Raw genomic sequence first — 23422 nt, 5'->3', positions numbered from 1 at the left:
ACAAAAAGCTTTGATTAGAATTTGTTTATGTATGAATACTAAGACCATTAGATAATGAAATGGAAACTGTGAAGCAAGCTTTTTTTTGTTTTGTCTTTAATATAGATAACCTATAAAAGGAACGAAATACTTAATATGTTCCTATTGATACGTATGATTTGTAATAATTAGTATAATATATTATCTTCATCTTATTCTCGTGTCAACCCATAAAATAGCATTTTTAATGTTTTAATAGTAATAATGTTTAAAATCGGTCACATAAAATTTCAAAGTTATCTGATCACAAAGAATCGATTACGTGATCACAAATCTTTTTGTAAATCAATCTTATAACATTTCAAATCAAGTTTGTATTTTAGATAAAATATATATAAAAAGTTTTAAAATTTTTAGATGATTTTAAGTTTGGTTTGATCATAAATAAGGAACTGAAATTCTAATATAGTTAGTTATTGAAATTATTAAAAAAAATCTAGATGATATTCTTCGTTAGCTTTTATGCGATTACATTTTAGATGTTGAAAGATGACAAGGTTTTAAAAATCAAAATTCTCCCATTATCAGTTGTTATAATTCTTATTAAACTATGTTCTACCTTTTCTGAAGCCCAAAACTAGACTAAAACTTAAAAAGCTTGAAGAAAACAATTTAAGAGATATTGTTAGAAGTCGGTAATAATGTTTCTCTGCGCAGTTATCTATTTTTAAAGAAGATAATTTTATAGACATAGTAATGACTGCTGATTGGATGCCGAGCCAAAGACTCCTCCCATGTCGACTGCGGCAGCGGGAATAAAAAAAATATTCGCGAATTTCGTTCATAGCTCTATTAGGACTCTAATGTTCATTGTTCATCCTAGAATGTTGATAGCTCCTAGCTATCCTATCATTGGACCATATCCTCTATAGGTCCAATGATAGGATATGAATATTCGATATCCTATCATTGGACCTATAAAAGATAATCGGTCGTAAGTAGCAGGCAATTGAGTTGATCTCAAGCCAGTCGTCGGACGGAGCCTCTTTTTGAAGTACTGAGAATCTCTCTGAGCGTTTTGTGTTGCTGCTGTTGTTTAATAGCAATTTACACCTTATGTGCTACTATTTACCATAATGCTGTTCTTTTATAAGCTTCAACTTTATTTTGATACAGTTTAATAAATTAATATACTGTAATTATTTTTATTACAGTATATTATTATTTTTATTACAGTATAATAATTAATATATATAATTATTTTTTCATGCTATTACTATAACTGCATAAGATATTAATATTGATTTACAACATAAAAAATATCTCTGAGACGTATTAGGAATCAATATAGGCTAATATGTGTATGAAATGATTTCTTAGTATACCGAATACTTAGTATATAGCATACTAAGAGAATACTGAAATACGTTTTATTAAACTTTATACTCGCACAAAGCAAGATAGATTAATTTTACGTTACAGAAGTTCTTGATTAAATAAATAAGTAGAATTTCTATAATCATTTTTATCATAGTTTTATAATAAAATCTTTGTTACATACAAAAATTTTATCGGTAAATTATTTTTTGTCTGAACGACATTATTACTTTCTATCATAAAATATTTTTCTATAGATCTTTCACAACAGTGTATGTTTGATGTATGAATTAAATTAAGTAATAAGAAAATAAAGATTGAAAAATTAAATTAAAATTTTATTTGATGTTTTAATTAATAAAATTCAAAGTTGTAATAAGAAGCTAATTTTATTAATTATGTATAGTATTATTGAAGATTAATTAAAGGAGACAATAAGTAAATTTCTCAAATATGTATGATTCTGCAATGTAGGATTAAAAATTATAGCAGGGTTACAAGAACTGAATCATCCTTAGCAATAGCAACAAGGATGTTAAAAAAATCTTTTAATCCATGGTCGCTTTTAAAAGAGTTGAGGTTCAATTTATTTTATTGTTTTAATAAATGCGAAGAAATCTGAATCACTAATTCCGCCTTTCTTTTTTTAAGCAATGTATGTACGACTGTACAGTTTAGGTTTAAAAATTACAACAGAGTTACAGTAAATGAATCATCTTCAATCATTAGAAACAAACATTTAAAAAACCCCTTTGAATATGTGATCGTTTTTAGAATTGTTGCGGAATCATTTTCCGAAATCAAGAACATGTATCTATAAAGTATTTCTAAACTTACTTTTGAAGTTTCGACAATCATTATACAATACACCAACAAAAGAATATTATTAGTATGATTGTAACTGTAATTTTTATAAGTAATATTTTTTTATTGGTGCAAAAAAATTATATTAAGAGTTCTTTTATTTCCGATGCTGGCGGAATGGAACAGTTTACAATGAAATCGTTTTACATAAATAACTAAACGCAAATATGATCCAAACAATATGATAGCTTTCTATGTCTGAAAATAAAATCTGAAATATTCAACTTTAATGTTGTTAATTGTTAAATAAAATCCTTTAACACTTACAGATGCATTTATTAATTCTGGAAATGCCATCCGATTAATTGTTAAGCTGTATGACAAATCTTGGTAACTATCAAATTCGTTTTATAAGATGGAATGAAAATAAATTCATAAGGAAACCAGCTCTCTTTTTCATTTTATCTCTGAAATAATCATTTCTTAAGCAGAATGTTAAGTCATTATTATTATTGGAAGAAATTCTTAAAAATTCTGAAAAGTAGCAGAGAATTACGATGATGTTTAAAAAGAGCTGAAATGTCTGTATAGAAATTCGTAATATGTTTATTTTTGTCTGTCTATATTTCGATAGAGATTGCTTACAAAATGTTTAAAATACTTTGGATATCTACATTAACATGCCTCATATCCACGAGTTTGTACAATGACTAATCTCCCTTTAAATTTTTTGGCAATCCAGTTTATATTGATGTTTCGGGTATTTTGGAAATTCATAATGACTATAAACTAGTGTCATAATTTTTTATTATTAACTGACAACATGAACATAATACTTTTTTTGAACATAATACTAAATGTGTGTTTAAAAATTTTAAACTTAAAAAATACTGAATTTCAACTTTGATTCAGTGTTACATTTTGATAAAAAAATTATAATAATTATAATTATTTGAAAATATTTTTTATCCTAAATTTTAAAGACATATTAATTTTTCAATATCTGTATTTTTTATAAATTATTATAATAAACATTATGGTTTAGAAGTAAGAAATTATGGAGAATAATTTTCTTTCAGATTAGAAAACTGGGCTACAAATGAATTGTATGCTAGAGAATCAGAGAGATATAAGTATTGCTAAAGAAATTCAATTTTTTTTCATTCGTCAATTAATTGAATGAAATCGATATAATTGAAAATATTTTTTTAATAATGCAGATGAAAAAATAAATAAGAATAAAATTTTGTAGAATTTTCTTGGAAGAATGGAATTTTTCATGTTTCACCCTCATTTTGTTTCTATTTTCCAATAAAAAAAGAGAAAGAGAGATGAAAAAACGGATGGCAAGAGGTGGTTATTTTCCACCACAAACAATTTCCATTAAGTATAAATTTAATAAATATCGTTAATCATCATTCTTTAATTAATATCATTTTTGAAAGTGGATTTGCATTTAATCTGACACCCTTGTCTTCAATCTCTCGCATAACATCAGCGAAAAAGCACCCAGCTTTGTAACTGGACCCAGCTTTGTGGAGTCGGATTTCAAACTTGAGTACGTCTATTGGCAAAACAGTAAGACCAAAATACGTGGCTTCACACAAGAATTTGAAAGTATTATAGAACCCAGAAAAGTCCCATTCAAGATTCATAATCGTGTCAAACTAATATACATTTGACTCTGTCCATAGATATATATTAATTATAGATTTTCAAAATTAATATAAAAATTGCAAAATAATCAGGAACTCATTTAAAAGTACCGTATAGAATTATTGGTATTTATTATATTGTGAAATAAAAGATTTCAATTAATAATATTTCCAACTGATTGAATTAAATAAGATTATAGATCCTTTCAAGTTACATAAATATCTATGTATCACCTGCTCAATCGTTGGAGATTGTAAAATGTTTTTAGTTGGTTATTTAAATCTATTGTAAAATAATGTCTCACTTTTGAGTGACATTTTATAAAGAATGTTAAGAACTACTTTTGTGTAATTGTAGTTTGCAAAGAGTCACGTCTTTCATTGATAATGTAAAATTATCTTCAGTTTTATCTCTATACCGAGCTTGGTAAAAAATTGAACTACTTATCTGTGTTTTTTTAATTATAAATGTGGATTTGGCAACAATGGAACAAAAGCGACTAAAGATTAGAAATGAATGAAAAGCTCTATCAAAGTTTTGAAAGGTAAGAAACTATAACTTATTATAACTTTTCAAATGTGTGATTTGAATATAATATTCATACTCTGATAAAAAGCATTTAATAAATTAAAAATCTTGGAAAATGATTATTAAGATTTAGAAAGAAAAATTCTTTTTCATCCTTGCAATTGCAACACTCATTGCAATAGATTTCAAACTCGCATTGAAGTCAATTTATTGTTGATTATTTTTTTTTTCCTTTTATATACTTTCGAACTTTGCCATTTCCTTTTAGAAAATAATTTAATTAGCCGAATAGCTTGCTATCTTGTTAGAAAATGATTCAATATTCATCTTACCTGCCTTAAATAATGATTTATCTATTTATTTGAACTAATTTAAAGATGTTGATTTTTTAGCTTCTTATTACTATTATTATCGCTGTTTCAAGACAAAAATATATGCGAATTTTAAAAATCTATATATTTGGTAATTAACTTTTTACAACCTGAATAACGAAGTAATTCCATATGGTAATTATTTAAAACTAGCCCCCACTGACGACCAGTTGGTTTGACGGGAATATTTATTGATTATATTTAATTTAAATTAAATTTCTTAAACGTTATTCTATGGTCATAAGTCTGCAAATTGTCAGGTTCTAAATTCATATTGTCTTATATTTTTTATCCATAAATATTAAATGAATATTTTCAATGGAATCTCATGGAATCATAACGCTATTACAAATGCAACTGTCTGGTTTATCTCTTTTCTAGAGTTTACGAAATAGAAAATTAGCTTTTTACTCGTCTTGCAAACTACACGGATATTAAATAGAATACATCTTTCCCAGATTATTGGTAATTATACAAACAAAAAAATCTTTAAAAAATTTTCAAATTTCAGTGAAAATTTGTACTATTATTAAACAGATATCATTAAAAAGAAAGTTTCTTACAGGGCATATAAATAATTTTTGTACAATAGCATTTTCGGAATTTCTAGTACAAAAACAGCAAAATTCATCAAATTAAAATAAAAATATAATCAATGTTCCGAGACTAACATTCCCAAGCTCCAAGGGATATATGTGTTAAATTTGATAGCTGTAGATCAAACAATTATATACCGAACAATTAAATAAGAAGATTTAACTGAAATAAAATATAACCAATATTTTCTGGGCACCAGCTGGTCGACAAAGGCCACCAGTGTTTGATAAATGCATTGGTTTTAATTTGTAGTTAATAATGAAGCGTTGCATGAGTTTGAATAATTCTAAAATTCAAAAATAGTACAATATAAATTGTTAAATTTATAAATTAAAATTAAGTTAATTAACTGCATTATTTCAATTAAGTGAAATAAATTCTATTATATAAATTAAATACAAAAGTGATTAGAACATTTTGAATTTTACTAACAGATGCATATCTTAAATGTTTGTTTTAAACCTTTTGATCGCAAAAAAATTGTTATGCAAAAACTAGAGGGGCACAACTGGATGCTCTCAACGATAAATGAAAATGAAAACAAGAAGTTTGTGTTGGGCTAGTATAAAATGGAAACAGGCTGTTTCAGTTTAATTTTTAGTGTTCAAAATATCATTTACAAAAAGGCTTTGAATTGAGAGATCTGATTAGGAAGCTGTATGAAATAAATTATAACATCTTTTAATAATATTAACTTTAAAAGATTTATAAAAAAAATCAATAAATATGCCTTAACAACAATTCCAAATGATTAAAAATTTCTTAGAATTCAAATATGTCTAATGTAATAACAATGGCATTCAACAGTATAATTTTTTATTAGTGAATAAACATTCAAGTAATTATGAATTTAATTAATTTTTAAACGACGCCACTGATTCATCAGTAGTCTAAAAAATCCCTATTAATGTATGAATGATTTGAAATAATTGAATTATTGTAAGTAAATCAAGTTTTTTTTCTATTTTCATTAAACAAATTTTTATTTTATTTTCAGTAAAAATATACTAAGTATTTAAGACATTATATTTTAAGAATTTCATTAAAATTCCGAAGAGTATCGAAATGGATGAAAAACTGGCTTCAACTTCAAACGAAAGCAAGAAAGGCAAGTAACATACAAAAGTATAACTTCATAATTTATATCAGTTTCACATTTCTGAAAACAATCAAGTTTGCATAGAAATATCAATTTAAATGAATTTTTATGTTAATTAATTTTTTTCATATAAAAGAATTAATCCGATGCATAACATTTCTAGAAATGCTGCAAAGATCTCCTTTTACTGTTGTTTGTCCATCGGCTCCTCAAGTGGACGCAACGTCAAAGTAAGAAATACCACCTACTTCATCTATTTTACATCAAATATGTATCATTGTTTGCAAACTTTGAAATGAATTGAAAATGGAAATTTAGGTATTAACCAATTGAGAAAAAAATATTTTAAAATATATTCTCTCTTTTCGTTTATTATACTTAAAAGAAAAAAGCTCTCGTGCGTGGAATTCTGATCACACAAATCTGATCATTCACAGCGTTATCCAGTTTAAGACGTACAACTTCGTGAAAGGAAGATAATATTTCTGTGAAGGAACAAATACGCTAGAAAACTTCGAGGAGATGACTGCCACTATTTGCTGTCATCTTTCCATAAATAATTAAGTTTATTTGCAAGATAATAACATACACGGTCTTTCTGTCTTGATATTTACAACACTAATTTATATTTACGAGGGGTATTCAGAAACTATATTCCGTTAAGAAATCAGAAAAGAGGAAAAGGTTGTTCGAAAAACATTTCTATTGCATGAGTAGTAAACATTTTTATTGCATATATAGTATAAACATAATGAGGCATAATGATTATACTATTTCAAAATTCAGTTGGCGTAATTTTTGAAACATTCATCATAGTGAAACGCGAGTTTTTTTAATTCATAGTAAGACACGAGAATTCATCAGATAGTTTCGAGCATCATATCGTTTTATATATATCGAGCATTCATATCGTTTTCAAACACTCATCACAGCGAGACACGAACATTCATTATATCGTTTCGAGCATCATATCGTTTTATATATATCGAGCATTCATATCGTTTTTAAACACTCATCATAGCGAGACACGAACATTCATTATATCGTTTCGAGCATCATATCGTTTTATATAGAGAGAGCATTCATATCGTTTTTAAACACTCATCATAGCTAGACACGAACATTCATTATATCGTTTCGAGCATCATATCGTTTTATATATATCGAGCATTCATATCGTTTTTAAGCACTCATCATAGTGAGACACGAGAAAAATTAGAAAAAAGGAAACGATTGTTAGAAAAGCCTTTTTATTGCATAATGCGGCAGAGTGATTAAATTATTTTTCAACACAGTTGCATAATTTTTGAAGCATTCTTTATGGTGAGACACGAATTTTTTGCATACTTTTGTAGCAGAGATTTGAAACAGAGAGAGATGTAGACGTTGGCAGAAAATTTGAGGAAAATGCTTTCACGATGTCGTAATGGAGAATTTCAAATTCTTAATCCTCTTCAACAGATCACCATCAATCAATCAATGAATCACCATCATCCTCAGCACTAACGCATTCCTCATTGTGAACATTTTCACATCTTTTACCTATCTCCCTATCATCGAATCACTCATCACATTTTTTCACAAGTTTCATAAATTTATCTATGAATTTCAATCAGTTTAGTGTGACAAACATTAAAAATGCGGATGATTTGCATCGGCGGAATATTTAATTTTTTTAACATTTTAAACACTTATCATACAGCTGAAATAATGCTCAACGGTCTAAAAATTACATCTAATGTAAGTCTGCTAAGTGGACGTGCATGTGTGAAACATTTCCACAGCAAAAATTGAAAACGGAACATAGCTTCTGGATATTTCTTGTATGTATATAATTTACGGTAGAAATGATTATATTTATTCTAATTTATAAATGGATAGTAGGTGGTAAATATTTTGTGCGCAGTTCAAATATTATGTGAATTGAAATATGGATTTTTAGCAAGGTTGTGTTGACGGAAGAAGAAGTTAGACAAGCATGTTATGCTTATGCCAATGAAAATTGCAGTTATGGGACAAGATTCATACGAAATGCTATTCTGACAGATCTACAGAATGATTGCGCGTATCATGTAAGTAAGATTTAGCCGGATCGGAAACTGGCAATTTTCTATTCTCTTCACATAAAAATAGTATGTTTTACAAATAATACTAATAAGTTCAGTGCAGAATTAATTATTTTTATTTTTCAGTACAAATTGGAGACACTAGGTGAAAAAAGAGAAATAACCTACAAAAAATCTATATACAAAGGTAAAAAAAGATTCATTCTCATAATGCAAAGACTTGCATGCAAAAGCCTTATTTTTCTGTATAAAACTTGAAGAACATATACAACAGTTTTGATTATTAAATGACAGTTAATTTAATATTCACTATTTCAGTATATTCTGTTATTTGTTTCTGCTTAAATAATGCATATAATTAAAAAGTATTATTTTTATTGCTAAACAGATGCATTCATTTGACACTTACATTTAAATTACTTTAATTTTATTTAATTACTTACTTTATTGACAATTAATTAACGATAAATTTTCCAGTAATTTTCTCAAATATTTATAAAACTTTTTAATTTCTGTACAATTAAGTCAATTTGGGGTAAATTATTTTCCTGCCAATTTTTAGAAGAAATATGCTTGAATAAGAATAGCAATTGCACAGTCTTGATATATGCCGTGTAACATAAGGAACGAATATTGAATATTTGTAAGGATAACATTCAAAATTTGATTATAGCATGTGCATATCTCTGGAAGAAACACATTTGCATAATAAAGTTTGAAATCCTGGCATTCATTTTAGCTTACTTTGTATTATAATATCGATAATAAACGATTTTGAATATACTTGAAATTTAATATTCTATTGTGTTATTAGAAGGAACTACCATCATTCCTGAAAGTATAGATATTGATGATCCTTGGGAGTTTCCAGTGAGTCCAGATTTTGCGGAACTTCATCTCACTAAGCCGGGAACGGTATTTGTAAGAGATTGTGAAAGTTGTTTGGGTAAAAAACTTAGACGCTGTTTCTATTGCTGGGGATCTGGCTACGTAAGTAAAAATCGACGTTGAATCGAGTTATGTTAATAAATTTCTGTGTATTATTTTGTGTAGTATTTCTGTGTATTATTCGGTGTTGTATTTCTGTATATTCTGTGTATTATTCGGGGTAGTATTCCTGTGTATTATTTTGTGTAGTATTTCTGTGTATTATTCGGTGTTGTATTTCTGTATATTCTGTGTATTATTCGGGGTAGTATTTCTGTGTATTATTTTGTGTAGTATTTCTGTGTATTATTCGGTGTTGTATTTCTGTATATTTTGTGTATTATTCGGTGTAGTATTTCTGTATATTCTGTGTATTATTCGGTGTAGTATTTCTGTATATTCTGTATATTACTCGGTGTAGTATTTCTGTATATTCGGTGTAGTATTTCTGTATATTCGGTGTAGTATTTCTGTATATTCTGTGTATTACTCGGTGTAGTATTTCTGTATATTCTGTGTATTACTCGGTGTAGTATTTCTGTATATTCGGTGTAGTATTTCTGTATATTCTGTGTATTACTCGGTGTAGTATTTCTGTATATTCGGTGTAGTATTTCTGTATATTCTGTGTATTATTCGGTGTAGTATTTCTGTATATTCTGTGTATTATTCGGTGTAGTATTTCTCTATATTCTGTGTATTATTCGGTGTAGTATTTCTGTATATTCTGTGTATTATTCGGTGTAGTATTTCTGTATATTCTGTGTATTATTCGGTGTAGTATTTCTGCATATTCTGTGTATTATTCGGTGTAGTATTTCTGTATATTCTGTGTATTATTCGGTGTAGTATTCCTGTATATTCTGTGTATTATTCGGTGTAGTATTCCTGTATATTCTGTGTATTTCTGTATATTCTGTGTATTATTCGGCGTAGTATTTCTGTATATTCTGTGTATTATTCGGTGTAGTATTTCTGTATATTCTGTGTATTATTCAGTGTAGTATTTCTGTATATTCTGTGTATTATTCGGTGTAGTATTTCTGTATATTCTGTGTATTATTCGGTGTAGTATTTCTGCATATTCTGTGTATTATTCGGTGTAGTATTTCTGTATATTCTGTGTATTATTCGGTGTAGTATTCCTGTATATTCTGTGTATTATTCGGTGTAGTATTCCTGTATATTCTGTGTATTTCTGTATATTCTGTGTATTTCTGTATATTCTGTGTATTATTCGGTGTAGTATTTCTGTATATTCTGTGCATTATTCGGTGTAGTATTTCTGTATATTCTGTGTATTATTCGGTGTAGTATTTCTGTATATTCTGTGTATTATTCGGTGTAGTATTTCTGTATATTCTGTGTATTATTCGGTGTAGTATTTCTGTATATTATTCGGTGTAGTATTTCTGTATATTCTGTGTATTTCTGTATATTCTGTGTATTATTCGGTGTAGTATTTCTGTATATTCTGTGTAGTATTTCTGTATATTCTGTGTATTTCTGTATATTCTGTGTATTTCTGCATATTCTGTGTGTTATTCTGTGTAGTATTTCTGTATATTCTGTGTATTTTTATTCGTTACCGCCATTTTTTCCAAACCTGTTAATTCCTCTGTATTAATGGTTTGCTGAAAAGTTTTACTTAATATTTTTTAAATTTGGTTTTAATGGTTTCCACAACAAAATATTTTATAGAAAATATGACTCATGCTATTTTAGAAGATATATGCCTTTATGTTCATTATGGTATGCATTTTTCTAATTCTCTGTCCATATCTTTAAATATCCAAATATATCGCTAGAAAAAAAAGCATTGTTTCAAAACTAAATCCTTTAAAAAAGTTTTTACCATTGCTTGATTCTGAAGTTAAATCTTAATTGCAAGTACAAAAATTTAAAAAAAATATGTTAAAAACGTGTCTTGCACTGAAGCCTATGCAACTTTGTAAAAATAATCTGAATCTTCATATTTTCATTATCACCAATAGAAAAAAATACAGAATTAATTATTAGTCGCAATAATTGGAAAGGTTTCAGTCAAACTTCAATAACGGTTTTTCTTTTTGTAAAATTTACTTAAAATGTTTTTAATTGAATAAAAAAGACACAAAATATATACCGAAATAATTGATATTGCAGAAAAGAGAATTTTTTTAATTATAAAGTAGGATACAAACTATTTTGCATCGTAACGTTCTTGGAAATTATGGTGAAAATATGTTCAAATTGCGTCTAATTTTTTACTATTAGAGTTTTTTAAAACTCGCTGCATAGTCCACATTTCCAAGCCAAAATACAAAAATATTCATCTTAATTATTTTTGGAATTGGAATTTCAGTTATTCAACACTCAAAAATATTTTGGGAAATAAGTATATTAAGTAATTTAATGTGACTTACTTCTGTCAAATATTTAACTTCAGTGTTCGTGCTAGATAATTCTTTTTCACACACACACAAAAAAGAAGAATGAAAAATAATTTAAAGAAATAATAAGACTTAACAACAATAAAGCAAAGAAAAATTGAAAAATTGTTTAAAAAGAGGTAAAAATATAACTGAAAATAAATATTTGCAAAAATTCCCCCAAGAAAACACAGCCAAAACTCTAATAATTAAAGAAACTTTATTTCATATAAATTACATAGGGATAAAATGTATAAAATAGTTTTAAAAATGTAAAACTTAATTACATAAATAAGAATTAATAGAGGAAAAAATAATAACTTAAAAAATAAAAAAAAGTAAAATGATGCACAAAAAACATCAAAACGAGGAAGAAAACAAATGGTAATACTTATCAAAACAATTGTTCATTAGGTGTATAAACTTTCCACATTATAATGTTATAAAAACATTATAATTACATGAGAAGAAACAGGATTTTACATTAAAAAGGCGACGTAGGCTATTTTTTTAGGAAATTTCGGAAATTATTCCTTTAGAATAATGAAATTTTTTATGCACATGTATCAAATTATAAATAGTTTTTTTTAATTCTCTAAAGCAAAATATATAATTTTCAAAAATTCCAAAATATTCCAGGCGACTTTATTTTTTTTACTATTATTTTATTTGGAATAAAACTGGGCATGCTTGAAATTCTAATTAATGTTTCTTTTTTCTTTTTTGGAATATATTTATGGGTGCATATTGAATTTTCATAATTGTTTTTGTATGTTACTGAAATAAAATTATATACTTTTATACTTCTAAAAGAACCCAAAAGCTAAAATGCATGCAATTCCTAAAATTGCGCAATTTCCTCAAAAATTTGAAATATTTGAAAGATATTTAAATCTAATTATAACATCGTTTTAACAAAAAGTCATTAAAATATAGTTGTTTCTCTAAGCCCTATAAATATCCATTTTATTGAATTTTACATTTTATAATGTATTTTAAATAAATTTAACCGTATATTTTAATAATTAAAAAATAAATTTTTTTTTTTTTTTTTTGCTTATTTTACTGTCCAATCTCCTCTTAAGTTATACAAGTACGTTCAGAATAAAATTTCTAGGAAAACTATAAAATTGTAATATTTTTGAATTTTTATATAAAATAGATTGAAAAAATATCAATGAAAACAAAATATATTAGTTAAATGTCAAAGGCTTTTTAAAAATTAGGGATGGGGTGGAATGTGGTATTTGTTTTTGTAACTAAAAAGAGCATAAATCTACAACCTTTTAGTTTAAGAGTTTGTCCCTTTATAATAATTACGTCAATCCCTTTATAATAAATGTTCTTCCGTTTTACAAATTATAATGTTGATGTTTACTGTTGCAGCTTTTTCCCAATTGATGTCAATAGTGAAACACTAGAAATATAAAACATAAATTATAACAAATATTGTTTTCTTTAATAGTGATAAATAATTATGGCCTACCTTTATTACTTTTTTGTAATTTATGATTTTATTCAAAGAAATCAATCAGAAGACATATTGTCATTCTACAAAGTATTGTTTAAAAATTTATTATGAAAAATGTTTTATTAGAATATAAAAACAAACATTAAGTATTTCATTAAATATTAATAGTTTCAAGATTCTAAAGAACTAACGCACTAATTTCATAGAAAAATTCAATGTTATAATCAATTGACATATTTAAATGACAAATTATTTATAACAAGCAATTTTAACCTTTAAACTTTCAAAATAATCCCCTTTTGGTCGATTCTATTTTAATGAAGAAACATACTTTGGCTTAGAAGCTACAAAAAGGATTCTACATAAAGGTTTTCATATAATTAATTTAAAAAAATTCACCAATGGGTAAAATAAATCATTTATACCTCTCTTAAATTGCCACTGATCACACTAAAATTCCAAGAAACAAATAAACATGTTTACTGTTTAGTTTTGCTATTATGTTTTTGAATAAAATTTCCAATTCTGATTCAGAATTAGAGAGAATTTGATCAATAAATAATTTGTTTTATATATTTCTTCATCCTTATCTTCTATCCTACAACCTTGCTTTTTCGCCTTTGCAAAGGTATCGGTCTCGGGACATGAGGGCTTCAGATTCCTGACCTGATTTCACCGAAGAACCTTCATGTAAGGTGGGTGCACATTAAATCCATCGGGCCAAACGTCCTCTCGCTGGTGGTGTGCGGAAGTTTGGAGAGGGGTGGGGGTGCGAGATCACGTGTTGTCATCGTCATCTGACCATGGTTTAGAATTACGTGGTCCGTCCCAAAATAGCTCTAGTGTTGCTTTACAAGGGGACCTTAATGAAACTAAAACTAACAAAAAAATTTCTTTGCAAAATTTAATATTTCTGTATTAAATGAAGATACTTTGGCCTGTAAATAAATTGTTTTTCATATTTGTTCGTCCTAATCTCCTTTTCCAGGAACCTTGCAGTTTTCTTATAAAGAAATCTTAATAATTATATTTTATTTGTTTTGCATACCAATTCATCATTACCTTCTGTTTTAGGAACCCTGCTCTTCATGTAAAGGCACTGGCAATGAGAGTAGTTATGCATTATGTGGAGGATGCGATGGAACAGGAAAAAGATGGTAGTATTACATTTTAATAATTGAATGAAAATTTTCTGCAATACTAAATATAAAGCATGCTTGTGCACCTGTGATATCCAGACGAATCTATCACATTTATATCATTGAAATTTCTCATATATCTAGTTCTGATAATGACCCATCCTAACCTCAAATTTTAAATTCAAATGTAGAAACTATTTTATTTAACCCTTTGTGCTGTTTCGAGAGAATTTTTTTGTATATACTTGTTAATAATATAATTTCTAAAGACGGTAAAAAAAGAAATAGATACGCTACCAAAAGAAACAAACAAATGTCTTAAAAATGAAATTTAATCTCATTGTCTATCCTAAATTGATGAACTTCTAAATACTGGTTTTCATAAGTCAATGGTCAGTTTTTCCCAAATACTTATAAAACTAAAAATTGCTGCATCCGATTTCTAATTTTTGTTACTTTTTGCAAAATTCTTTGATGCAATAACTCTAAACTGCATTTCTAATTTAAAACAAGGACCGTCGAAACATCTTTTTTTTAAAAACACTTTTTTATTATTATCTTTACAAGACAAATATTTTATCGAGTCCCCACGATGCGAATTTTGATTCCTGCTGAATTGGCAAAGAGCCAAATGAGAATTAAGAAATCGAAGAACCATGAACATTATTTTTATTCAGCATAAATTTTAAAGGTACCTGTTGCAACACATTATATATATTTTTTATTTCTATTTCTTATTTTAAATGTATTTCCATTTTCATTTATACATTTTGATTCCCAACATCTGCAAGCTCACATTCCATATAATAATAATAATAAATAGCAAAATCTGTAGCATTTTTTATTTCATTTTAATTTATTAATTTAATTAAAATTTATCTTTCCTTTTACTGATACTCATCATGTCTTGGCAAAGCTGTCACAACGTTGATACAACTAACCCGTAATACAATGAAGTTATTAATAGATCACAAATTTTAATTTAAATCGTAATACTAATTTTTTTTAAAAAATTAATAATATTACTATGCTTCTTATAATGATCCTTATAATAAATTTATACATAAGCGGGGGACGAAAATTCACTTATGCAGGAGAATTTTTTTTAAAACTGGAAATTCATCGGTTTAATAGAAATAAAGAAATATTCAGTTGTAATAAAAGTTATAACAAATTTCCAATATTATCAAAGCAAATTCTGTCAATCAAATTTCTCTGTTAAAATAAATTCCAGAATACAATAAAGACGTTTTATGTAAAAAAAAACACTTCCTTTTTCTAATTAACAGGTGTTTGAAATGCGGATTAGGCAGAGGTACATTTGAATGTAAAACCTGTAAAGGCAATGGCAAAATGAAGTATGAAAAGCAGTTAATAATATCGAGGTAAGAGAAAGCATCACATGGTTTTAAAATTATAGGTAAAATCAAAATTAATTGTAACGAATTCAAAAGGCTTCATTATTTAAAAAACTGCATTGCTTTATTTATTGGCTGTATAAAATTTGTACAGCATTTTAATCTTGTCTTAAATTTCATTGCTGAATTTTTACTTAGAATCCGAAGATATATATCTGAATTATAAATTTTAGTTTAAATCCAAATATTTTTTAACGCTTTGAATAGTTCTTTAATCACTGACCAAATAAAATTTATATCATCTTCAAAAAGAATCTAGAATTTATATTTCACATTAAATTTGATAGTTTAGTATCACTGATATATAATTGAAACATCAGAACTATTTTGTCTCACAAATTACCCAGCGAAACGGTCAATGTAAGTTTTTGTGCGGAAGTTAAAACGAACTTTATTTATAGAGAAGGAAAAAAATATGTTTGAGTTATAGAAAAAAATAACTGAGCATTGATCTGGAGTTTACAGGGAAAGTAGACTTTTCAAAGATTAAATAACCTAGAAAATGACAAAAGCTGAAATTTACAGCATACATGTTGTAATACTTATCGCTCCTAATCATCCAGTACTCCAAGATATATATATATATATGTCGAATTCGTAGATGAAGCCCAGGCGATCTGCCCTGTATAACGCATGTTGTAACACTAATCTCTCCTAATCATCCAGTACTCCAAGGTATATATATATATGTCAAATTGTAGACGAAGCCCAGGCGATCTGCCCTGTATAACGCATACACGCATTCATACAAATTCATAACACATGCATTCTTCTTTATTAGTAGTATAGAAGGGATTACTTGTTTTCATTAACTTTCAGGAACATTCAATTATAGTTTCTTTTCTTTTTTAAGACCAGTGGTTATTTTTCATTTATAAAAAGTTAATCGGAATGCTATATGTATCGAAAAAATTGAACATCATGTTTTTTTGTCAAAGATAACCTGGTTTCAAGGGACGGCATCATGCAATTAACTAAATTTTCATTTTCAGAAAAATTCACGCAGAAGATTTCGTATCAAATTCTTCAAATTTGCCTTCAGATTTGATCCCCGATGCTATTGGTCAGGAGCTATTTAGTGAAAGTGCAAGCAGGGTAAAGTAATGTCTCCGAATTATTCTTTCCGTTGTTCTTTTCTTTCTGGTAAAGAATGAAGTAGAGAGTTTTTCTTTTCGTATATGAGGGATATAGAAAAGGCAGCATTTGTTGAAATGCTCGATATCGGCATTTTGATATTTTGCTTCCTTTTCTATGTCCAAATTCTTTTGGGAGGAGATTACGCCTGTATATCTGCCAGTTTGTAACTAACCACTATTGTTGAAAAACGCTAAATGAAATTATACAAGTCGTTTTAGAAATGAAAATATATTATCCAGTACTAATTTATCCAAGTCCATCTTTAATTTTCTATTCCCATTTTAGAGTTCCTTTTGCAATTACTTTTTATAATAAAAGTTGCAATATTGAATCTGAGGTAATCGAAGATAATGGTTGCACATAGAACTATTAAATTTAATTTCCCATTGACTAATCAAGGGAATCATGTTTGAATAGTAAAACGACTGAATGTCATAAAACAAAAAACTTTAGAAAACCGACATTTAATAGAATATAAAATATAACTGAGAAATTTGTCAAATATTAAGCTTTTTCATTTTATGGTATTCAAGCTTAAAAGCATAAATGAATGATGTAAATGAAGATTTCGGAAGATGTTGCTGTAAATATATAAAATCCTTGATATTCTAATAATTTTCTGATTTTTATGTTGAAAACGATACAGTAGAATTTCAAGCAAACAGTCTGAAATATAAATATACATTTTAATTGTTGAATCTATCGGAATATTCTTTGCAGGTTGATCCTGTCCATTTGTCTCTGAACAGCGAAGTGAATGAAGCCTCTACAGCTTTAATCGCAAAACACAGACAATCATTCACAGATGAAAGAATTATAGCTCAGGTAATAATGCTTAATTCATTTGATATTTTTATCTTTTTTTCTTTACGCATACTTTCTTAGAAGACAAATAAGCATGAAGGAATTCTTCCTTATTGCTATTATTAATACTTAAGAAAATATTTCAGAAAATAAATCAATTCCAAAGGAATTTTTTTTGTATGTGTGTGTGAAAGCTATTTTGAATTCACGTTAATGCATTATCGTTTCCAAAAATAACTTTTTTATTTTCCTCAACTTTTAATTTTTATTCCTATTTTTTTTTTATTTATTACCTTACGACTAATGCAACAGCTATTTAGTCATTCTCTTGAAAAAAAATTTGTACTTATAATAAAAAATGACAGCAGATTAATAATTTGATTTTGTTTTCGTTTACATTTTTCAGCGGCACAGTCTTCGAGCAATTCCTTACACAAAAATCTCTTACACTTGGAACAATAAGAACGGAGAATTCTACATCTATGGCTTGCAAAAGACCGTGTACTTCAAAGATTATCCTGAGCGTTGTTTCTGTGCTTGTAGTTGATAGATTGCAATATTTCATTTCTTGAGTGCAGCTATATTTTCAATGACGAGTTAATAAATTTCAAAACAAGATTTGATATCTAGTTTTCAGACTTTATGAATAAAGTTTTGATTGAGTTTTTTTACTTGAAGTATTATGTAGAATTTTATTCAAAGTACGTACTTTAATTAGTGAATGGGAAATTAATTTTTATAATATTCTCTTGGATTTTCAAAATAATACAGAACACATTAGAGAATATTAATTCATTTATTTTGTTGAATAGGAAGAATCATTTATATACAAGATGCAGTATCCAGATTAAAGTATTTAGAAGTAATAGTTTACACAAAAAATTTATATATAAATGAATGTTTGTATATCTCTTATACAAATCACCAGATTTTGAAAAAGCTTAATAATATTTGTCACATGTGCTTATTAACACAAAATGAAAATCATTATCAAATTTTTCTCAATTCCACAAATTAATAAAAAAAGTAAATTATTTAAAAATTAAATAAGGATTTTGTGGTATTCAATTGCTTTTTCTGAAAAATGTCATCCCACAAAAATTATTTTTATACTATCATAAAAATTTACTTTTTTATTGTGTAATTTCTTAATTCTTTAAAATTTAATTTGGTATACAATCGATAACCATATTTTTATTATTGTGATAAAATTCAAGTATTTTTAATTATTCCATCAAGCAATTGAACTAGTGCTTTTGCTAAAATTAAAAATGCTAAAAATAAAAAAATAAAAGACGCTTTCATTAAATTAAAAAATTTAGATAAGTTCAGTTGATTTCGATACACCAAAAACTCTTTCCAATTGTTAAGTAACTTTTATGGTATTATTAAATCTGATAAAAAGGTTTGTACTTAAACTAATTCAAATACTGAACATTCTACACGCATTTATATCTTATAGAAATCTCTTGAGTTAAAGTCATAAAATGCCATGTCAGTTTGATTGAGAACTAGAGAGATAATAAATATTTAAGGAATAAAAGAACACCTTATTAAAACAAAAAATACAAATGACATAGTAATAGTGCATACAGATAAAGAATTTTATTAGTAAAAAACAAATTTTGATTCGAAGCAATTTTGGACGATAAAGTTTAGACTGGATTCGTCTTCCAGTCTTCATCTAGTTCGATTACATCAGCCGTTGTATTCTATGAGCAATGATATTTTATCACCAAAGTACATCAATGTACAATGCACACCAATGTGCAATGTGCATCCAATGATTTGAAATATCTCAAAGAATTAATTAATAAAAAAATTAAAAATATTTTAATATTTATTTTTGTTTAATAACACTGGAAATAATTTCTCTATTAGCAAATTTGCTCATTTATCGCACAAATTATGCTTAAAACTAAATTTGAACATTGTATTCAAATTAAATCATAATTAGCACATATACAAAATTGATGTCTTTGAAAAGATTTTTATTTGAACATTAAAGTGATAAAAAAAATAGCTTTTGTGTAATAATATGCCCCAAAATTATTAAGGAAACCACTTACAATTATTTTAGGTATAATATTTAAAACCCTATTTTTTATATCAGTAATTACTACGAGGAAAATGTTTTAACTATTGGTCCATTGGGCTGTCCTCTAGAGCATTTTCAACGATTTGTTTTTGCACCACATGGAAAATACTGAGAAATTTCCTGCCATTGACATTACAATTATTCTTCATAAATTATGAATAGTTACGAACTTTTCGTTTAGTAAAAACCATTGCTTCAATAAAAGAAATTTAAACTGACCCTTAGTCCGTACGTATATCCTGCATTAGAAGTCGTTAATGATATGGCGCAACTTTATCGGTGCCCTTATCTGTCAGAGAAACGTAAAAAGGTTGCTTGTTTTGAATTTTATTTATCCCTTAATTGATCAATTTTGAGCAATTTATTGTTTAATCACACTTCCTCTTAAAGAAAAAATATAAATCGATGTATTTTTTTAATTTTAAGAATCAGATTCATTATTCCTCCTGTTTTCATTCTTAATGCCGTATGACGTTTATAAAACTAATTTACTTTTATTGTATAATCATTAGCTTGAGCTTCAAAATTACTAACTTGGACCTTCAAAGATTTAGCAAGCCCCAAATAAAATGTTTCAAGTGATAGAAAAATAACACTTTAAAATTTTTTATTTGGTATAAAAAATCATTTAACGAGAAATTACAATTTTACATTTGATAACACACATATTAAGAACTCAAAAATGAATCTTTCTATCAAAAAAATCTATTTCAAGAATTTATCTTTCAAGGTCGGAGCTTTGATTATGAAATAGTACAGATGGCTTTAAAATCAGCAAAAAAGTTTCTAAAGTATAGCTATGAGAAATATATATATATATATATATATATATATATATATATATATATATATATATATATATATATATATATATGAATTCAAAATCAATGTTACTAGGCCAAAACAAATCTCCATTTCTAGAACGTAGATCAGATCATTTCCACTCATTTTGGAAGAAGTTGAAAAGGTCAAAAGTGAGTAAAATAAAAAATTTATCAATACATAAGAAAACATACAAATACAAATACAATGAATAAACTCATTGCTTGTTCAGAAACAACGTGTTTTCATTGGTAGTATGGGAGATCTACAACTCTAAATGCTTCGTGTGATCATTGTTAAATGGTCACATACATCTTCCTGTATAGATTTCTGAGTAATAATGAAAATGATATTTAAGGATTAATTAATTTTAAATATTCTAAGAAAACACAAATATACTATACATACATCTTACTTATTTAGCATTGCACCCAAAATATTTTTAACTACAACTTTTCAAAATTTTCCAATTAAAGATATATAAATATATAGATACAGACAATCATATATTTTAATAATAATGATTTATATAGAAGATATGAAACAGGATGCAGCGGAAAAAACGGAAAGACCTTGTTATTGTGTATTAGATATCGTATAATTCTTCTGAATGAGTTAAAAAAAAGATAAGACTTAAAAAGAGTATAATAAAAAAAATAGTAATCTGAAAAAAATTATATCAGATTCATATTAAAATTGAATCTCTTTCTGTAAAGTAAAATAATCATATATAGCAAAATTCAAATAAATTTAAATTAAAGTATTATCTAAGTATTAGTAAGCAGCTTAATAAATAAGAAACTTATCTAATTTTCCAATGCACTCTTTCCCTTTTTTTTATAAAATTTTATTGCTTTTCATAGTTATCCATCATTTAAAATTGTGATAACATAGGAATTTTTTCTAAATTTTCACTTTTGAATGAAATAGAAATAACAAGAAAAGAATAAATTTAATTTCTATCTAATTTTTTGCCGAAGAAACTTATCATTAGTACTTAAGGGTTTAAATTTTTTTTCAGATAAGATAAGTTAAAACCTTATATTTTTCTTCAAAAATCGTATTTTTAAAAAGAAAGTTAGACTTCAATTTTGATAAATTAAAATTCCAAGGAAATGTCAGTTTTCTCCTATTGAAAAAAAATTGCCTACCAAGAATGGATTATTTTCCATTCTAAAAGTAACTGAATATTCTCTGGTGGATTATTTTTCGAAATTTTGGCAAAATAATGCTTTTATTCCATGTGATTTACAGACAATTTAAATAATGGAATGAATATATGTTGCATTTTATAAATGGAAAGCGACCAAACACATTAGGAATAATTCAAAAACTGTTAACATGAACTTCAATTGATCTGAGAAACAAAATTTGTTCTGTGAAAAATTTGCTTCATTTGTTGCGTTACTTCAGAACAACAGTGCCCAAATACAGTTCTTATTCAACCAATGTTTCTTGAACTTTCATTTTATTAAAATAATTTGTTTTTGGTTTGGATATAAACACAAGCGAAATTATTTACTTTGTTTAAAAAAAAACTGAAATACGTTATAGCGATACTATATTCTTTTCTATCATTTCATGTAACATAATCCAGTAAGAAAATTCAACTTCTACTTTTCTTCAGTCAGCAAAACTCGGATAACCCCACTCTATAGCTAGTTTAAAGCATTACTTTCTGTCAAGATAAACAGAGAATCTATTCAATTTAAAATATTATCCTTTACGTTATTAAAAGACAGACATTTGTACCGCGTAGTAATAAATTCGTTAGACGATATCATTTTATTTTTACTTGACAATTTTTTTTCAGTCATTGTAATTTTTCAGATATATAAGGTATCTAAGCATCAGAATTACAAACTTTTGTGAGTGGAGTAGGTTGTACCTTGATGATTCGGAATCGAATAGCAATGCTGGGTCGGAATGTTTACCAATGCGCACAGGATTTCCGAGCCTTCCTATGAGAATTTCAGCATTCCATACCAAGGTTCAAAAATCAAAATTGTTATCTGACAAAAAATCGCCTAGCTATATCCTATCCCTTTCAGAAATTTTTAACTTTGATGTTGAGACAACCTACATTAAAGGATGACGAATTCAATAAATTTTTTGAGCATAAAATGGGATCAAGTATAATTTCCAATCGCTGTGATATGGCGAGAATCTCAGTTTTGGCGCCAAATGTTTGATTATTCAAGATGCCAAGTCTGCCAAGTGTGCGCAGTACATTTATGGTCAAATATCAAACTTCCTTTATTTGTCTGAATCCCTTTCTATTCTAGAATTATGAGAGCAAATATTTTCTTAATCATAAACCAAGGTTAAGGGATAAAAAAATTGACATTACGTCATCAATACCCTTAAATATCTTTAGAAAAAGAAGATTTACTCACGAAAAAAAAAAATCATAATAATTATTATTATATCGATGCAATTCTGTAATTTTGAAACAAAATATTTCACATTATTTATGAAATGCTTCCATGAATGAGTAAGCCCCTTTTTTTTATTTATCAATAAACATTACCGCTTTATTGTTTGTTAATTGCAACATTTTTCTAACGTTTTCAATTTTACTTGAAATCTAATGTTTGAAAGAATAAACGTTCATCTATAACGTTTTCGCTGTTACTTTGAAATGGAAAAAATGTCATATCAATCAGCTTTATCGCTATAAAGGCTTCCTTTTTCTCTATTTTTTTCTGAATCATGTAG

At 26.8% G+C, this 23422-nt stretch overlaps 1 protein-coding gene across 3 annotated transcripts; it reads left to right on the top strand.

Moving 5' to 3' along the window:
• Positions 1-4284: 4284 nt before the first annotated feature.
• Positions 4285-18395, top strand: LOC129976216 (protein SSUH2 homolog). 3 transcript variants are annotated; one of them, XM_056089671.1, is made up of 11 exons: positions 4285-4360; positions 6310-6420; positions 6575-6641; positions 8354-8483; positions 8604-8664; positions 9292-9467; positions 14361-14443; positions 15715-15810; positions 16836-16938; positions 17701-17805; positions 18191-18395. In XM_056089671.1, the coding sequence occupies exons 2-11, from the start codon at positions 6378-6380 to the stop codon at positions 18329-18331; spliced, it is 1005 nt and encodes a 334-aa protein (XP_055945646.1). In that variant the 5' UTR covers positions 4285-4360; positions 6310-6377; the 3' UTR covers positions 18332-18395. The 3 variants fall into 3 exon arrangements, with proteins under 3 accessions (XP_055945646.1, XP_055945663.1, XP_055945654.1); XM_056089679.1 differs by lacking the exon at positions 4285-4360 and adding an exon at positions 5163-5180; XM_056089688.1 differs by lacking the exon at positions 6310-6420 and having other exon boundaries at positions 4286-4360.
• The last annotated feature ends 5027 nt before the right edge of the window (positions 18396-23422 follow it).

The sequence above is a fragment of the Argiope bruennichi genome, chromosome 1, assembly GCF_947563725.1.
Source record: "Argiope bruennichi chromosome 1, qqArgBrue1.1, whole genome shotgun sequence".
NCBI classification, from domain to species: domain Eukaryota; kingdom Metazoa; phylum Arthropoda; class Arachnida; order Araneae; family Araneidae; genus Argiope; species Argiope bruennichi.
The sequence above is the reverse complement of the archived record's forward strand: the minus strand, read 5'-3'. Positions and strand labels throughout refer to the sequence as shown.